The sequence below is a fragment of the Macadamia integrifolia genome, chromosome 3 (assembly GCF_013358625.1).
Source record: "Macadamia integrifolia cultivar HAES 741 chromosome 3, SCU_Mint_v3, whole genome shotgun sequence".
Classification (NCBI taxonomy): Eukaryota; Viridiplantae; Streptophyta; class Magnoliopsida; order Proteales; family Proteaceae; genus Macadamia; species Macadamia integrifolia.
In genome coordinates this window covers 15,663,530-15,683,635 of record NC_056559.1, presented here as the reverse complement: position 1 = coordinate 15,683,635, position 20,106 = coordinate 15,663,530, and the positions used below count along the sequence as shown (strand labels likewise).

The window sequence follows — 20,106 nt, the reverse complement described above, 5'->3', positions numbered from 1 at the left end:
CCCCCCTCTCTCTCTCTCTCTCTCTCTCTCTCTCTCTCTCTCTCTCTCTCTCCTTTCTTCTTCAATGCTTTCTCGACTATGTTAAGACTGCATCACCATATTTTCTTGTTTTTCAAATTCCTCCCACATAAGATGATATTCTTGAGTTTCAACTCTTGCACTTGTAGCAACTAAATGAAAGAGCATACAAGAAGAAGAAGAAGAAGATGAGAGAGAAAATAAAATAATCTCTTATGACTTAAGTGCCATAAGGAGGAAGGAATTACAAAACAGAATCAAAGCAATTACCTTCTTAATTTATAAATCTTCAGAATATTTGAAAATAGGATAATGGGTAGTTAGTAATTACCATTAAGTGAATTGGTATTCACTTATATGAAGATTCACTAGACTCAAACCCCATCCCTACTGATTCTTCCACATGCACTCTTACTGGGCCATGCATTTGCGCAGGGGCACACTACCTTTCATGGAATTCTTTAGATAACTACGTACTTTGCAATCACAAATAAAAATATCTAATATAAAATAGATCAAATGATTGAAAGTAACTCTAAATTTTGACTCAGGGTCTCTTGTTCCCATTCGATGATTCAGATTCATCCATTAACATGACACATGATCAGGGTTTTAAAAAAGGAATTGAGAATCGATCGAAAAAGATTGAAACAAAACAGAATTATTGGGGATCTATCATCCTATTCCAATTTGAATGCGCTGAATAAGCCACTGCCGATTATGATTGGAACCCATTGATTTTTAAGAATAAAAATTAGATTTTAGAATCATTGTAAATAAATTCACCTTTGCAGTGAATGCAATGATGCAGTGAACATCGGATGATTGAGAGCATTCGAATACACGTCACAAGGGCTTCTCAACCATTCAAGTATCACTGCACTTGCGAAGGATGTTTTTGCAAATCTAAAGTCCACATCCTCTGCAGTGAATGGTAGAATGCAGTAAATATCGAATCAACGCAAAGAGAGAAGAGATATATATATATATATATATAGGTAAAAAAACACGTGTTAAATCCTATAATGTAAGTCTATATCAATCTCTTAGCAGCAGATCCAAATTCCCACGTCTCCCATCCACTCATGGAGCATTGGAGTCTGGCATATTCGCATCAAATTCTCCCGTAAATGCGTCGTTCAAATAGAATGCCAACAACCCTCATGGCCTTATGCTCTACGTAGGTAGGGTAGCTCTTCTATTCGCGTAAAAGGTTCAAATGGTAAATATCATCAAATCAAACCCTACCCTAGGTGGACACTCTGAAGAAAGTCCGAGTGATGGACACTAAGGAGCAGCCATCCTGTATTAAAATCGACGCTTGGCGTTCTTCACGATGAAATCGAAGCAGCAATAAAAAACGAACCGTTGGGATCTAAATTAGCTACTTCAGTATTTCATTTCAGCCGCTGTCGATTGGTTCTCTTCATTTTCTCTTCCGATATTGAGATCGAGAAATCTATCGACTCTTATCCTCAGCTCTGATGATGTTGGTGGATGGATTAACCGATACTGGGAAGATCCATCTTTGGCGGTGACAACAGGAACTCTCTGTTTCTTCTTTATCTAACCAGGTTAGCTTTTTCTCTTATCGATTATTATAGTACTTGCAATTTTTCGTTCGCTTTTGGTTCTGAATAATCCTTTTTTTTTTTATCACTCCCTTCAAGAGTCAAAGGCCATGGGCATGAAAAGCTACTTCCAAAAAGTAATGGATGTACTAAAATTCATAGATCTAAATGATTTTAGATTTTCAATTTCTATTCCTCTTTTGTTTACACTTGAACTGACAAAGTCACTATTGAAGATTTTTTCTTTGATTTTGTGGATTTTTTTCTATTATTTATCGTTTTGGTGAATCGATGATACATGTGTTGATTAGTTTCTTTCTGTTTATCTGTTTTGTTCTAGGGTTTTTGTTTTATGTATCTGTAGTTTTTTGAGTAGTCTTTTACTGGTTCAGGTGATCGTAGGGTTTTGAATACGCAGTCGGAGGGGAGTGATGGAAAATGGGGTTGCAATCGATGTTGAACCTCATTTTGTAGATATCGTGGCAGTCGAAGATGGGACTTCTCATCCTAAAGTAGAAGATAAGGGTGTTCATGGGTTTCATGTGTCGAAGGATTCTGAAGGGGATATTTTTGTGGAGGCTTCAGAAGAAATTCATACGCAGGAGTCGTCTGTAAAGCTTGATGCAGAGCAAGTTATTAATGGGGAGGTACCTGTAGACAAGACAGGAGATTCTGTTTCATTGGGAGTTAATGGAATGTCTAACGTTGACCATGGGACTGAAAAATTTGAAGAGGCGATCAAGCGTCCGGGCAATGAACTTAACGAAACTGTTTATGGGGTTGGAGGTGCAGATGAACCTGCCAATGTGGAAGATAAGGCTGAGGAGCTTGTCCCAGTGGAATCAAATGGGTTGGATGATGCTGGTTCAGTTGGTACTGCAGAAACTGTTGTCAATCTTGGTGATGATCGAGGCAATGAACCTAATGAAACTTTTTACGAGGTTGGAGTTGCAGATGGACCTGCCAATGTAAAAGATAAGGCCGAGGAAGTTGTGCCAGTGGAATCAAATGGGTTGGATGATGCTAGTTCAGTTGGTATTGCAGAAGCTGTTGTCAATCTTGGTAATGATTACACTCAGGAACGGGAACAGCAGGTCACTGTTGAGAAGATGACCGAAGATTCGGTTTCCACGAAGCCGGTTGATGATATTAGGCTTGCAGATGAAACTGGCAATGTGGAATGTAATGGCACCGAAGTTGTGCTGGTGCAATCAAATGGGTTTGATGGTGGTGCTTTGGTTGGCAATTCAGAAGTTGAGTTGAGGGAGTTTTCAGACATTGTGTCTGATAGAGATATAGAGCCTTCGATGAATAGTGCACTGGCAGAGGGGAGGAGTGATGCAGTTCCTGAAAAATCAGAAAATGGGGATTTGGTTAAGAATAATTTGGGGGAATCACCATTTCATGATAAAGCAGATGTGCATGCTGAACTGGTAAAGTCTGATGTGATTGAGCCTTCTCAAGAAAATGAATGTGATGAACTAATTGTCCATGAAGACAGTGAGAGTCTTGAGTTAAAGGAACCTTTGCCAAACCTGGATGGGGAACACCAAGATCACCAGAGCGTGCAATTGCAGAATTCTTCATCTGAAAAAGATCATTCCCTCAAGGAATCTGATGTGATTGAGCCTTCTCAAGGAAATGAACCTGATGAACTGATTGTCCACCAAGCCAGTGAGAATGCGGAGTTAAAGGGACATTCGGCAAACCTGGATGGGGAACACCAAGATCACCAGAGCGTGCAATTGAAGAATTCTTCATCTGAGAAAGATTGTTCCGTCAATGAATCTGATGTGATCGAGCCTTCTCAAGGAAATGAACCTGATGAACTGATTGTCCATCAAGCTAGTGAGAGTGCGGAGTTAAAGGGACCTTCGGCAAACCTGGATGGGGAACACCAACATCACCAGAGCGTGCAATTGAAGAATTCTTCATCTGAGAAAGATTGTTTTGTCAATGAATCTGATGTGATCGAGCCTTCTCAAGGAAATGAACCTGATGAACTGATTGTCCATCAAGCTAGTGAGAGTGCGGAGTTAAAGGGACCTTCGGCAAACCTGGATGGGGAACACCAACATCACCAGAGCGTGCAATTGAAGAATTCTTCATCTGAGAAAGATTGTTTTGTCAATGAATCTGATGTGATCGAGCCTTCTCAAGGAAATGAACCTGATGAACTGATTGTCCATCAAGCTAGTGAGAGTGCGGAGTTAAAGGGACCTTCGGCAAACCTGGATGGGGAACACCAAGTTCACCTGAGCTTGCAATTGAAGAATTCTTCATATGAAAAAGATCGTTCCCTCAAGGAATCTGATGTGATTGAGCCTTCTCAAGGAAATGAACATCATGAACCGATTGTCCATCAAACCACTGAGAATATGGCGTTAAATGGAACTTTGGCAAACCTGGATGGGGAACACCAAGATCACAAGAGCATGCAATTGAAGAATTCTTCATCTGAACATGGTCCTTCCCTTAAGGAGTCTGATGTGATTGAGCCCTCTCAAGGAAATGAACCTATTGAACTGATTGTCCATCAATACAGTGAGAATGCTAAGTTAAAAGAACCTTCAGAAAACCTGGATGGGGAGCTCCAAGATCACCAGAATGTGCCACTGAAGAATTCTTCAGCTGAACAAGATCCTTCCCTCAAGGAGGCTGGGACTCCAGAAGTTGAATTCCCACTGTCTGCAGAAGAATCTGATACAGTTAAAGATGATGCAGCTGAACCACAGGCTAAAGATACACAAGATTCACGGCCTATGCTTGCTGACAGAAATGGCAGAGAAGGTTCATCTAGCCATGTCAAGGTGGGGGAGCCTGATGTGCAGGAAACACAAAAAGTGAAGGATAGAGGATCAACAATTCAGTCTGCACAAAATGTTTTTTCATCATCTGAAAATTCCACAAATCCTCCTCTTGCTCTTCCATCTCGTCCTGCTGGTCTTGGGAGTGCTCCACCTCTGGGAGCTGCTCATCGTGCACTGCAACAGCCTCGAGCAAATGGATCTATACCTCAGCGGCCAACTCAACTTGTTGAAGACCCTATGAATGGTGAGGCTGAGGAGAATGATGATGAAGCCCGTGAAAAGCTCCAGATGATCCGAGTAAAGTTCCTGCGTCTTGCCCACAGGCTTGGTCAGACTCCCCATAATGTTGTTGTTGCTCAGGTCCTGTACAGGCTAGGGTTAGCAGAACAGCTGCAAGGGGGAAACACAACTCGTGCTGGTGCCTTTAGCTTTGATAGGGCAAGTGCAATGGCAGAGCAGCTTGAGGCAGCTGGGCAGGAACCCCTTGATTTTTCTTGCACAATCATGGTTATAGGGAAGACAGGAGTTGGTAAAAGTGCAACCATCAATTCAATATTTGATGAAGTCAAGTTCAGCACTGATGCATTCAACGTGGGCACTAAGAAGGTTCAGGATGTGGTGGGAACCGTTCAGGGGATCAAGGTACGGGTGATTGATACACCTGGCCTCCTACCTTCCATGTCAGATCAACGTCATAACGAGAAGATCCTTCATTCTGTTAAGCGTTTCATCAAAAAAACACCTCCAGATATTATTTTGTATCTTGATAGACTAGACATGCAAAGCAGAGATTTTGGTGATATGCCATTGCTGCGAACAATTACAGAGATATTCGGACCATCTATTTGGTTCAATGCGATTGTAGTTCTGACTCATGCAGCTTCTGCACCTCCTGAGGGTCCAAATGGCACTGCTTCCAGTTATGAGATGTTTGTAACTCAGCGGTCCCATGTGGTTCAGCAAGCCATTCGTCAAGCAGCAGGGGACATGCGACTCATGAACCCTGTTTCACTAGTGGAGAATCACTCTGCATGCAGAACAAACAGGGCCGGGCAGAGAGTCTTGCCAAATGGCCAAGTCTGGAAGCCTCATTTGTTATTGCTCTCCTTTGCATCAAAGATTCTGGCCGAGGCAAACACTCTTCTGAAGCTGCAAGATGGTCCACCAGGAAAACCTTTTGCGACTCGATCTAGGGCACCTCCTTTACCATTTCTCTTGTCCTCTCTTCTCCAATCAAGGCCTCAGTTGAAACTGCCTGAGGAACAGTTTGGCAGTGATGACGACGCTTTTGATGAGGACTTGGACGAGGCATCAGATTCAGATGAAGACTCAGAATATGATGAATTGCCTCCATTCAAGCGTTTGACCAAGGCTCAACTGGCAAAGTTGAGTAAGGCACAGAAGAAGGCTTATTTTGATGAGCTAGAATATAGAGAGAAGCTTTTTATGAAGAAGCAGCTGAAGGACGAGAGAAAGCGGCGTAAATTATTGAAAAAAATGACAGATTTGGCCAAGGATTTGCCAAGTGAGTACAGTGAGAGTGCTGAAGAAGAGAGTGGTGGAGCTGCATCTGTGCCAGTTCCAATGCCTGATTTGTCCCTGCCGGCTTCATTTGATTCTGACAATCCCACTCACAGATACCGCTTTCTGGATTCTTCAAACCAATGGCTAGTAAGGCCAGTTCTAGATACTCATGGCTGGGATCATGATGTTGGCTATGAGGGTATAAATGTTGAGAGATTATTTGTGATTAAAGAGAAAATACCCTTGTCCTTTTCTGGTCAGGTTACGAAGGATAAGAAAGAGGCCAATGTCCAGATGGAATTAGCTGGTTCTGTTAAGCATGGGGAAGGGAAAGCAACTTCATTAGGTTTTGACATGCAGACTGTTGGGAAGGACATGGCATATACCTTACGCAGTGAGACAAGATTTAGCGACTTCAGGCACAATAAGATGGCAGCCGGTCTCTCAGTTACTCACCTGGGTGATGCCGTATCTGCAGGAGTGAAGGTTGAAGACAAATTGATTGTTAATAAACGGTTCCGGATGGTTTTGACTGGGGGTGCAATGACTGGTCGTGGTGATGTGGCATATGGAGGCAGTTTGGAGGCAACCTTGAGAGATAAGGACTATCCTTTGGGTCGTACATTAACAACTCTTGGTCTATCTATTATGGACTGGCATGGAGATCTTGCAATTGGCTGCAATGTACAGTCTCAACTACCACTGGGGCGTTCTTCAAATGTGATTGCTCGGGCAAATTTGAATAACAGGGGAGCTGGGCAAGTTAGTATTCGTTTGAATAGTTCAGAACAGCTTCAGATAGCTCTGATTGGTCTTATACCCCTATTCAGAAAGCTAGTTGGTTATTCTCAACAACTGCCTTTTGGTCAATGAGGAGTATCTTGTTATATGATCAGCAGCTGTGCGGTAATTAGGAAATAACCTTCAAAGGGTCCATATGATTTTGGTTGCTAAAATGTGAGTGAAACTTAGCTGCTGATTTTTCCTCTTTTCTTTCCAACATTGTCATCCTTCATAATGGTGTAGTAGTTTCTACAAATAGAGTTCCTCTTTTGGTCAGTTGATTTTATTTTATTTTTCCCCAATAAGGTTAATGTCCTTGTGTGGAACTTATCTTCCTTCAAACAATTGCAGGCTTTGTTTCTACTGCAGTAGAGTATCGCATGTTTGCTCTCCCTGTTAATACTCCAAAATATTTTTACCCATTTGTTCTTCGTGGTTGCATTTTACCATTAAAATCCAATTATGTGCATCATGTCCAGCTTGCCCAAAATGTTAATCTTTTAATACAGGACTAATTTGAGGTCTCAATTCTTACCTTCAATACATCCACATTACCCAAACATATAAAGCTATGAAAACGGTAGCTGCTTGTACATGCATGGGGAATACTTGTAATTTTTTCTCAGGAGACAGGATGCATATCCTCCTCCCCCCCCCCCCCCCCCATTTTTTTTAATAATCTGAACCCAATAAAGAGTTTCCCCTTCCCCGACCCCAACCCCCCCCCCCCCAAAAAAAAAATCTGTTGATTTGAAGGTTCTATTTGATGTGTTGTTTTAGCACTATTATCTATTCCTGTATATTGTTTTGCAGCATGGGTTATAAATTGCACTTTTGTTAGAATTTATAGTATGATTACTGTACATTTGCCCCATGGATTCTGCTCTGTTATATGTTTTGTAGACATGTATGTCTTTGAGCTATAAAGGGTTTATGAATCCAAGGTCACTGTTGGATCTTATTTAACTTTGCCTTTGTGTCTCTGTAGTCCATGTTTTAGGCCTACCAATGGGTTAAAAGACGTCATAGATTTTTGAAGTTATAAACTGCTCCCTTTATAGTCATATCTGGCCACCCAATTTGCTGATTGTAAATTTTCTTATATTCCCAAGGAGATCTAACACTGCTGCAGATTTCTTAGCTCAGAGGTCCCTGTCTAATGCTGTCCTACACAGTTTGGCCGCTTTATCTCCATGGTTGAGGGACCTTTGTAATTTTTCTCCAGGCTCCGTTTGTTTCGGCATAAAATAGGTGAAAATGAAAATTTTACCGTTGTTTGTTTTAAACTTTGTAAAATTTGTTTGAAGTAAAATTTTACGAGAACCGATGCATTTCCCAGAAAAGCCGATAACAAATTTTACGCCCCATTTGTCTGTAAAATAATCCTGGTAAATCTATCGGGCTTTGCTCGACACATTCGCTCACTCACAGTCTGCGACTGAGAACCTTCGCTCCTACCTTTACAACTAAGAACGAGAGCTCAGTCGTTCCATCACTCTCAGATCTACTACCATCACAACAATATCCCAGCTATTCAAACGAGAGCTCAGTCGTTCCTTCACTCTCAGATCTACTACCATCGCAACAATATTCCATAGATTCTCTGCAACAATGACGAAGAGGTGTGAATCCTCTTTTGGTATGTCTGCGATTCTCTCAATTGTCTTCTGTTTGCCTTTGAAAGGGACTGGATTGCTGCCTCCATTTGCTCAGCCAAGTTCGATTGGGAATTTCTGGTAAGATTTGTGTTATTTTGTTCTGTGTGTGCGTGTGTGTGTGTGTGTGTGTGTGTGTGTGTGTGTGTGTAAATCTAGGTTTGTTGTTCTCAGACAGGATAATTGCTCATTGCAGACCTAACCTTAGGCATGGCAAAAGGCCATTTCTGCTAGGGTTTTGATTCATGTTTGATTGATAGTGTGATTGATGCTTCTTGTCTTGTTGGATACTTAAGAAGTTCCTGTTGCAATCTCTTTATTGTGGACTCCGTTAACTAAAACCAATCGTTATGTTTTGGAGAACACTCAGTCATGAGGAGACTTTTTTAACAGAAGTATAGATTCAGGGTACAAATACAGAGTTGTGACATTGCATTTTGTAAGTCTTTGACTACACCTGTTTGAACTAGTGCATAAAAACATGGAACAAATTTAGCCAGACATATTCTTCCCTGGTTCTCCATATTGCATTGATGATAATTGCAATAAATTCTGCACTATCATGTGCGGCATATTTATTTTGACAGTTTATTAAACCTGGAAAAAACCCAATTTAGGCAATGATATTTCAACAAAAGGGGTTAACGCATTTCATGTGCTGTAGATATTATTTCAGTTGTACTGGGTCTTGCAACTTTATATTGGTTTTTGCTCCTCTTTAAGTTGCTAGCCTCCCATCACCAAGAAACCCTATTGAAGCCATAAGTTAATCTACAATTTGAAAGTGAACCTGCGTTTTCTGCGTTTTCTACATCTGTAAGGGTCTTTATTTCCAGTTCTGAAAAACTTAAATCCTGAAATGGTGATGACTTGAGAAATATTTGAATCCTTTAGGCTTCCTCTAGATGTGATTCCTGTGAGTTCATGAACTAGATGATGACACATATTACCTGATGATAAGTTCTGAAAATGTGGTGCCCAAGGTGAGTGCATGAATAAAATCTTATAGAGATGCTGTTAATTTCTAGAAATCCCATGAAATCAAGCTGGAATACTGAAGTATTCTCAAGCATGGTTGTCAAAGGTGCACAGGGCTTTTACTATGGTGTGTTGAGTTTATTTTATTTTTTTGAGTCCTAAGGTTGACCCAATGAGGTTTAGCCAGGACACTGTGATGCTTTGCACTAAAGCCAAAACTCAAACCAAATTTCTAGATATGGAGATAATTTTTAGTTCAGTATTGTCATATACTAAAGCAACCTCTCTGTGAAGCAGGGGTAAGGCTGCTCCATTATGACCAAGTGGTCATGAGTTTGAATCAAGAAACAGCCTCTTCGCGAAGCGTTTGTAAGGCTGCATACATTATGACCCTCCCTAGTCCCCGCAGTGGCAGGAACCTCATGCACTGGGTATGCCCTTGTTTTTTTAATTGACATCTTGAATAGCTGCTACACAAATAGTCTTCAATATAGGGACTTTAGTTACCATCTCATATTTGTGTCCTTATATTTATAGGAAAATGTATTTTTGACAATATATATACCAGTTTGATGATATTTTTAGTTAATTTGATGTGACTAATGAATTATCTGGGGCCAAGCTGAGGAGGAGTTTAAGGTAGAAGTGGAGTTTACTGTTGGAGTTAGACACCTAGAATCTAGTTGGATTGCTCGGGTATTGTGTGGAGGCTTACATGTATGAAAGCTTCAAATTATATTCTGAGCGCAGTTATCACTTATCTGAAATCAAATATGGTAATTTTATGCTGATTTTAGAGAATAAGCTGGGGCTCTGTATCTGATTTCCTCTTCAATGAACTCTTCTAATGGTTTCACTATTGATTCTTTATCGTTAGGTGTCTGCTGATGTAGAAAAAGGGAAAAAACAGTAAGAAGAAAAAGATGAGTTTGGGGGAATTGTGAAAGATATTCCTGAGAAATTTACGGAACTGCTTAAATAACCCTGTTTTTAATGATCTTGACGGTTGAAGCAGGTTGGTAATAGTCACGGTTTGGCTAACTTACCACTGATTCACTTTAGGTTGGGATGCTATGATTTCACTTTGTATTGTCTGGTGATGTTTAGTTCAAAAGCATGGATTGACCAAGAGAAAAAGAGGCATTTTCGTATTGTATGTGAGAATGGAACTAGGGAAAGGAATTGATTGGGAAGTGCAAAACAGAGCAGATAAGAAGTAGAGTGAAGGGAAAGGAATTGATTGGGAAGTGCAAAACAGAACAGATAAGAAGTAAAGTGAAGGGAAAGGGAGACGGGGACTTTTTTTTTTTGGGGTGGGGTGAGAGTAGAGTAGCGCAATGTGCTGTGGGTGGGAACGGGTGTGACAAATATGGAGTAGCCGATTCTTATCTTCAGTGGGGACTGGAGGTGGAATCACACCACATGGAACAAGCTCCATGCATCTTTCAAGCAGAAGAGATGAAGCTGAACTGAAAGTAGTTCCTTATTTTCTCTCTGCTACATGTTTTTTTATTTTTCCAAATAACTAAGCCGAGCAGGAATTCTGTTGCAGCACTTGGATCTGTTTCTATAAAAACGGAGTCCCACTGAACTTTTGTTTGTCATGTTGGCCTTTTCACTTCTGCATGAACATGTTGTTTATTTGATGTTCTATCTTCTATGTAGCATCATTCAGTCTAAACTTTCATGTTCTATGTTGTATTTGATGGTGAATCTCTAATCTAGAGAATATAGATCAGTGTGTTGGGCCCATCTCTTGCAAATGTATTCATGGGGATGAAAGTTCTTGACAGGATAGAATTGTGAGATGTTGCACTTTTTTTTCTCCACATATTTGGATAACATTCTCAGTTATGTAATCCTTTCAATTTTGGTATAGATGTGTTTCAGTTTCTTATGACAATGATATATTTCTTTGAAAGCTGTTGATGCGTGTCCTTTTGGGTGTGGGCATTATGGTTCTTGGGCTTGTTGATAGTTGAGATTTGTTTTAGGCTGCATTGAGGAAGGGGGTGGTGTTCTCTTGAAAGTTCAGTGGAGTACCTGGAGGGCTTTAAAATATTCCCTTCATAATGCCATCTTCCTCGTTGGTTGAAGTACATTCCAAGAAGTAGGATTTTCCAATTCAGTCACAATCATGCAAACACAGACGTCTACATAGAGGTTTCCTTGGAAGGATTTGGACACAACAGCTTCTGCATCTGCAAGCTGATGAGATTTTTGAACTATAACATGTAAGTTAGACTCGATGTTGATGAGAATTTTCTTCTGACTGGGAAAATGAACAATGTAACTTTAGAATGTTTAATAGGTTATGTTCAACATTGAACCGTGCAAATCACCTTTTAGATTAATTGTCATCAATGTTGCCTTGCCATGTTGCATGTTATTGTGTGAAGTATATGCACCAATCCATTCTACGGAGTTCTCATTTTTTTTTTTAACGGCGGATATTCAGGCCTTTGGCCTGATTATTCCCATAGGCCCATATTGACCCCACAATCACATGGATCGGGTCATATGGGGGTTGAATTAGAATCATTCAACTTTCATTGAACGCAGTGAAGGACATTAAACACCCAGTGTGAGTGGCCCTGAGGAGGTAAGAGGAATTCAATCGTTAATCACTTTGAGCTCGGCCATGGGCAGTTACAAGAAACTACAGTTACAATAGGAAAAAACTTACTAAATAATGGGCCATAGTCAATGCAGATTTAATCAGGTTGAACTCATACCATAGCTCTCCTATCTGATGTTAGCACTTGGCACTGTCAGTGAAAACAACTCCTTGCTCTTCAGATCATGTGCTTTATAAGCTTCATCAATAATTGATGATTATGGCCTACAGTCATATATGACCTACATATTTGTGGGTCCCACGTCAATACGTGGTTCTTCCAATCATATAGTATGGTTTGATCCAAATTTGTTATAATGGTTTATTATATATTTTAATTAATTAATTACAAATAAATTTTAGAAAAATTTATAATAATATTTTACAACATATTTTATCTCTTGATAACAAACATTCAAAAAATTTTCAACATGTAAAATTTTACACCGAAACAAACGGAGAAATGTTTCACATGTGCAGATGAATAGATGTGTAGTCACCATTTAGGGATGATGTCAAGATTGGAAAACTCCTAAATATCCAAACTTAGGGATATTAATTTGACCTTTTTACCCTTTCACTAAAACAAGGAAAGATGCTCACATCGCTCATGTCGACGATGGAGTCACCGCCAAGATATGTATGTAGGTACTCAGAAACCACCATCGACACCGCCAAATCCTTCATGCTCTGTAATTTGTGACAAGGCACTGCCATATCTTGAAATGCATCGACATTTAAAACAAGGAATTGATTCCTATGGAAGTTGCAACCTGAGATTGAATGATGAAATAAGGCTCTTTCAAACTATTGATGTACCGACCCTGGGGATTCTCGGAGGGGTTTCTCTCTCGTTGAGGTAGGAATGACTTGTTCATTGAGTCAATTTCGAATTGGATGAGTCAAAATGACGTGATGAAGCATTCCTTTGGACCCTCTTTATTCTCACAAAAATTGTTACTTGCGATGAATCTTGTTTTATAGCTAACGGAATCAGGGAAATAATTGGTTCCTAGGATCCTTTTCTTATCAGCGCTTCATTATACTTGGTGATCAGGTAACCTCTGATAGAAAAATAAATACGGAACGATTCATGAAGATCGATAAGCATGCACGACAAACACTACAAAAACACGTTTTAGGCATACCTGAATCCATGGCTGAAGAATAAGAACTCCTCAATGTCTTCTTGTATGCTCCTCGTACAACACGATCAATGTTGGTCTGGTCTACCCTCTTTCCCTTTTGCTTTTGGTCGTTAGCCTCACTTAATGGGTTAGTGATAACTATATATAGGGGTGAGGGTAGGGACCAACCCTGCAATAAAATTAGGGTTTCCTCCCCATTAAGAAAACAATACCTTAGGTCCACACATAGTAATAATATTTCATACCATTAAGGTGTGCTAATAGAATCCAATATCTCCATAGAGATCACTTACCAATAATATTGGATTCTTTATGCTTACTCCATCTTTAGTCAACACCACTAAATCGGTTTTGAAAACAAATCTTTGACTATGCTAGCCCACTTAATAGGAAATATTACAATCTCCCACTTGGGCAGCATATGTCACAAGTTTTCGATTTTAAAATTTATTCAAAACGACTCTCCGATTTAGATAAACTGAATGTGGCCACAAACAAAACAGTATCGAATGGAGTGCACCTTAAACCAAATGCCCTGGTCCGAATGAGAATTACAAACACCCAACCGTATTGATCATCACATCTAAAGCGATATGAGACCACACACGTCAAAGTGCTCATAACATCACTGACTTGGGCTGAACACTATGAAAGTGTGGTATAGAAATAACATGCAATAGTGATCATCATGTCTATTTCCAAATTGGTCCTGGCTCGAAAACCAAATGAGCCCTATGAGACAGATACCGAAGGTCTCATTAACTGCAAGCGTCTCCCAAATGGTCAAGCTTCAATCAAAGAAGCTCATTGGGACTGGGTCCGGATGTCCCACAACACTAGCATTAGACCTCAATCAAACGAGGCTTTGCTAGCGACTGGATATGTGTGTGTATTGACTAAACCCTCAGATACCGAATGAGGTAAATGCACCACATATAACCTCAATTTTCTATATGAGGTAAATAAATAAGTGTATACACATAAACAAATGGCCATAATAAAAATGCATATATATTCTTGATAAGAATAATAATGCATCATATGCATAAACTAAAACTGAAAGTCAAATGCGAACATATTGAGCAAAACTCACACTAATAAAATACATCAAAAGAACTAACAAGTCTCATATTAGTGATATGCTCTTGAAAGACTTTTGGAGTCAAGCCCTTAGTAAGATGATCTGCAATCATGTTTTCTGTAGCAATCTGTTCCATTGTAATCTGTGACTCTTGAACTTTCTCTCTGAAAGAAAATTACTTAATGTCAATGTATTTAGAGTCTGAAGTACTTTTACGATTATGAGAGAAACAAACCGCAGCGGAGTTGTCACAGAACATCCTCAATGGTTTAGATATAGAGTCAACAATTTGTAATAATATAGTTCTACAAAAATTTATGATTCATGAGCTTACTCCCACTGATCTTTAGATAGACCTATTCGATTCCTCCCATTTTCATAAAGAACCTTAGCTTGAACATAATTAACAACCACTGGCTTAGGAGGCTCATCAATTCAAGATTAAAATTTATTATCATAATAGCCAGAGGAATATTAAATGATTAGTTTCATTTCTTAAAATTGGAACCATTCAAACTTTTTTAACAGAAAATAACTGAGAAGTCAAAGCTGACAAATATAATCATACATATTTACCAAAATATACAATATGCAAGAACATAAGGCATATTAAACTTCCCAATAATATAATTAAATCTGACTAATTGGGCTGTTAATCAAATTTATCCCAGTATTGTTTTCAATAACTGTAGGAAAACAAAAACTGGAAAAAGATCCGACGTCATCGGGGTCACACCTGTGGTGGCAAGATCGCCCAACACGTAGTGGAATCTTTCACATGCAAGGCGAGACGTTCGAAACAACACCACTTTGAAGATTCCGTCACCTGTGGTGGCAAGACAAGAACCTCCAAAGCTATGAAGCAAAAAACATCACCCTCACACTATCAAGCAAAACCGACCAAATGAAGACTCACTTGTGGTGGCAAGAGCACATCATTCGTTATATGGTCTCCTTGACTGCAACCCATCCTGAATAGTCAATAGTAATTTCACAATCTCAGTAACTAACCCACTAAGTGGAAGCATAATCACTGAAACTATGAAAACCTATAGACTTGGATTGCTACCAAATGCCCGTGGGTTTAGATTTTGAGTGCAAACAACAAGATGAACTATTTCAGTATTTAATTAATAAAATATTCAACATAATCCCACAAAAGCAACCCATTATAAACCCTAATAGTCAATATGGTAACATTATAATTTAACAGTTATCAAAGTGAGTACATTCTTAGTATGACAGTTTTGTACTTTCAACCATTACCATAAATAAATAAAAATCTAAATATGACATTTTCTATAATGACAACATGTTAAATATGAAAGTTCATAACATTTATTCAAAAAAAAAAAAACAAATGAAATATGTTACTTTATCCATAATTCATTAGATATACGAAGTTGTATACAAGTATGAACTTTCAACCCAAATGACTTTAATATCTAATACAAACATTAACCCATAAACTTTAAAGTCAATCATAATAAAGCCCCCTAATTTCTTCAAGTCAAAAGAAAATTAGCTAATAGGGCACATGAACCGAATAACTTATAGGCTAAAAACAACAATAAATCTTTAATAAATAAATGTAATGTTGGCTTAGATCCATAGTAAGTATAAACAACTTCATAGGCTTTATACCAATAAGCCACTAAAACTTCAATGAGTTCATTTAAATCATTCAAATATAATATATCTGTTTTATCTCGATGAATTTTTAATAAAATTGAACTTTATCACAAATACAAATATGACATATAAATTCGAAGAAATTTTACTTAAACAATACACTTGTGATATTTTGAATCATAAATGGGTGTCAAAAATCATAATTATGTGTCTCGTGACGAAACTTGATGTCACAGATGATAAATATAACATCGAATAAAATATCAAAATACCGCAGATTGACTTAAAATTCATTAACGACAAGTGTAGTATACATAATAAAACATGTATGATACATCTATCACCCTCAATAGGATAATAATTCATTCTCCCACTAATATAAGAGAGTAGGACTAGATGACCTAATAAAAGTACCATTTATAAGAGTCAATATCAGTTTATATTAGAACTAGATCTAACTGTTGGCTTGAATAAACAATGCCAAAATAGTCAACAGTATAAACAGATTTCAAAAGTCATTTAAATAAATCAAAATTAAACAATTTCTTATTCTATTTGCATAAACTGTTTATGGTCTATACAATTATTAGACTCAAAACTGGATTTCATTGAAACTGTGCTGAAAATAGTTAATAAATCATCAACATGTAGAAGCAACGTAAAATGATCTTGTGTCATAACATCTCAAATGTGAGTATATGTATCATCATTAATATTAATATTTAAGATGCCAACTTTACCCACAATAATCTTCACAAAAATCGATTTAAATAGACCACACCAATAAGAAAGCTTAACTTGGTGAGATTCATGTGCATTCACTATAATGACTATATCACTCAAGAGTTATAGCTGGAATTGTATCCTTATCCTTTAAGACAGGAATACACTGGTCCTCTCATTTTCTTGTATTAACTGTGAAAATAACAATAACTTTTGAGATCCTCTTACCTTTGGGATCAGGATTCTTAGGTTACTGTCATTATCTTTAACTTTGGTGGCATCATCTTTAGGCAAATGTCACCTACTATGCTGCCCTAGGAAAAACCATAAAAGAACAAGATACGTCACTTTGGTGGAATCCACATCACCCTTTCATGGTTCCCTAGAAATGCGTTTTGCAGTTAAACATGTGCGAAAGCTTACACCCAATTTAACTCCAATATATTTATTCATCATAGAGTGTTCCAAATATGATATGCAAACATAAAATGCCATCAAATTTTTTGCCTATGTCATTCATAAATGACTTTTTAATATCATAGTAATGATAAACCAATGCAAAAAACACGCATAAACAGAAATACAATTCTGAAGTCATTATAGAATAAAAACAAAACACTATAGATGTTCCAAAACAGTTATGGAACACAAAATATAGGTCTCATTTTTCTTGTTTTAAATTCAACCCAGAATATTGAACATACATCCACTAGTCGAACCATAAACAACATTTCAGAATATATAATTACATTCTTCCACTGGTTTGACCAGTTAAGTAATTATCCACAACATCCCAAGTACATGATAAAGTGGCATTATGCTGACCAATAGTATTTTATTTTCACATGACATTGGGGCTCTCAATATAATTGATCTAAATATGAAAAAACTTCATTGGACATTATCCATTACCAAAATAACTCATTTATTTCAATACATTTCCATTAAAATTACCTTTATCATAAATAAACTATATACCAGATGTCACAGACAATATAATATTGAAGAACCCATCAAAATAACTGGGGTTGGTTCAAGAAAATCACAAAACAACAAGTTTATGCCATATAAATAAATCAATACATAGACAATATTAAATTTATCTATCAACTGTAGTAGGACAAAATTTTATCCTACCAAATATAACGGGATTATAGATTTTGTAATCTCAGGTGTGACAGTATTCCGTCCTCTCAAGTGGCACAATAAATACCCATCATAAGAGTCAATAAACCATTTCATTTTGAATCGGATCAAAACTGGTTCGAATCAAGATAATACCTTAGTGATGACTGTTTAAAGACTTTAGTATGAACCATAAATTTAAACGGAATGGGATTTTAAAACGTAAGATAGCCCACTTTACAAATCCCATTTGATATATATATATATACTAATAGATCATGCCCATGGGTCTAAGCCCATAACAGTTTAAATGAAACAATAAACTTTTTTTTTTAATTATATAATTAAAACAAGGGAATCGGGATAAATCTTCTTCCATCCCCAAAACACAAGATAATTATTCATATCACTTTTTGAAAATTTCATAGGGCCTATGTATAGAAAAGGATATATTTACAACATGCTTAACTGCGGAGTTCTGATGGGATCCGGTGCATTAGTATTGGTATGATCACACCTCAAGTTGCATATGGTTTGTGTTTTTAATAAACCTTAAAAGGAGAAAGGCAGAATAACACTCATATGTGTTGTTCTAGGCTTTGTCACAACGTAAACCATCAGAACCAAATTCTATATGAACATCCAAGAACCTGGATGCTGGCTCATACCTGACGGCAAAGAACAAACCAGGGACCTTCGAATCTGAGACCTCCCCAGTCACCACATTATTCACCTTTAAAACCTCCAAAAACCCCCTTATCTCCATCTCTATAGGCTTCGACCACTGAGTTCCACATCACCTCGATATTAGGATTGGTCAAAGTATCCCAATGGTTGTTGATAAAAAAAAAAAAAAAAAAAAAAAAAAAAACTTAATTGTCTCGTCACTTCCGCTGCCTCACTCTCTGTGCTTCCTCCCATGAACGGATCCGACCTCTCTAGTGGGAGAGTGAGAGCGTCCAACGGCTAGATTTTTTAAAACTTAATTGTCTTCACGAAACCCAGACCGATATATCCTCTCTCCCACATATGAGCGGATCCGACATTCCGACCTCGCTAGTGGGAGAGTGAGAGCTTCCAACCTTTTTTTTTTTTATTACAATCAAAAAAAATCTCAACAGTGGGAAGCTTGATACTTCCGTTCACACATTATTCCCATCTTACGGTGGTATGGCTGCAACTTGGTGAATAATTTTATAAATCCTTTTCTTCAACCATATGCTGGGTTCGATTGCTTTCAGTTTTTAATTTCATAATCCAAGTGTAAAATCCACAAACAATGGTTGGTTCTGGTGCTAGAATCGGAACTTCTGACCACATTCCAACCATTATTGGAGACTCCAGCAGGTTTCTCCCATCTCTTTCATGTATATGGAGGTACCGGCCATTATCGGCGATTCCAGCAAGTTCCTCCCCTCTTTTTCATGTCGATGAGAATAAGACAAAAAAAATTTCTTGAATAGCCATACAATAGAAACTTATAACTTTTTTTTTTTTAATTTATAACTTTACAAGTTTTGTCTTTTAGTAATAATATATAATATATTATTTTTCTCGTTTCTTCAAAACAAAACGACTCGAGGAGAAAAATTGATTTTTATTACTGGTGGTACAACCGATCGATTTTTCATGAACAAGGCTCTGATACCATTGATAGAAAAATAAATACGGAACGATTTATGAAGATCGATAAGCATGCACGACAAACACTACAAAAACACATTTTAGGCATACCTGAATCCATGGCTGAAGAATAAGAACTCCTCAATGTCTTCTTGTATGCTCCTCGTACAACACGATCAATGTTGGTCTAGTCTACCCTCTTTCCCTTTTGCTTTTGGTCGTTAGCCTCACTTAATGGGTTAGTGATAACTATATATAGGGGTGAGGGTAGGGACCAACCCTGCAATAAAATTAGGGTTTCCTCCCCATTAAGGAAACAATACCTTAGGTCCACACATAGTAATAATATTTCATACCATTAAGGTGTGCTAATAGAATCCAATATCTCCATAGAGATCACTTACCAATAATATTGGATTCTTTATGCTTACTCCATCTTTAGTCAACACCACTAAATCGGTTTTGAAAACAAATCTTTGACTATGCTAGCCCACCTAATAGGAAATCTTACAACCTCAACAATTGGGGTTTCTTGGAACGTATCAGTACTGATCATTCTCTATGATATCTGTCCGATAATGGCCGCAAGAAGAATTCTATTGAACATGGCATTGGCAATGCCACTGACTAGGTTGGTGGCACCGAACCAGATGTGGCAATGCAGATACTAGGACACGGAGGCATGGGTATCCCTCGGCAGCAAAGACCCAGCCTTGTTCGTGGTGATGTAGGACATTGCGGTTCAAGGAGGAGCGTGTGAGGGCTTGATGGATCTCCATGGAAACTCCACCTGCGTAAGTGAAAAAGATGGTGATGCC

General features: G+C 38.1%; 1 protein-coding gene across 5 annotated transcripts; it reads left to right on the top strand.

The window, feature by feature from the left end:
• The first annotated feature begins 1,228 nt into the window (after nt 1-1,228).
• On the top strand, nt 1,229-11,737 carry LOC122074821 (translocase of chloroplast 120, chloroplastic-like). Of its 5 annotated transcripts, XR_006139056.1 has the most exons (4): nt 1,229-1,592; nt 1,982-6,880; nt 8,138-8,442; nt 11,334-11,737. XR_006139056.1 is itself a non-coding variant. In XM_042639793.1 (2 exons), exon 2 carries the CDS (start codon nt 2,021-2,023, stop codon nt 6,794-6,796), a length of 4,776 nt encoding a protein of 1,591 aa, XP_042495727.1. In that variant the 5' UTR covers nt 1,229-1,592; nt 1,992-2,020; the 3' UTR covers nt 6,797-6,982. The 5 variants fall into 5 exon arrangements, 2 of the variants coding, with proteins under 2 accessions (XP_042495727.1, XP_042495726.1); XR_006139055.1 differs by lacking the exon at nt 8,138-8,442; XR_006139057.1 differs by lacking the exons at nt 8,138-8,442; nt 11,334-11,737 and adding an exon at nt 9,637-11,235.
• The last annotated feature ends 8,369 nt before the right edge of the window (nt 11,738-20,106 follow it).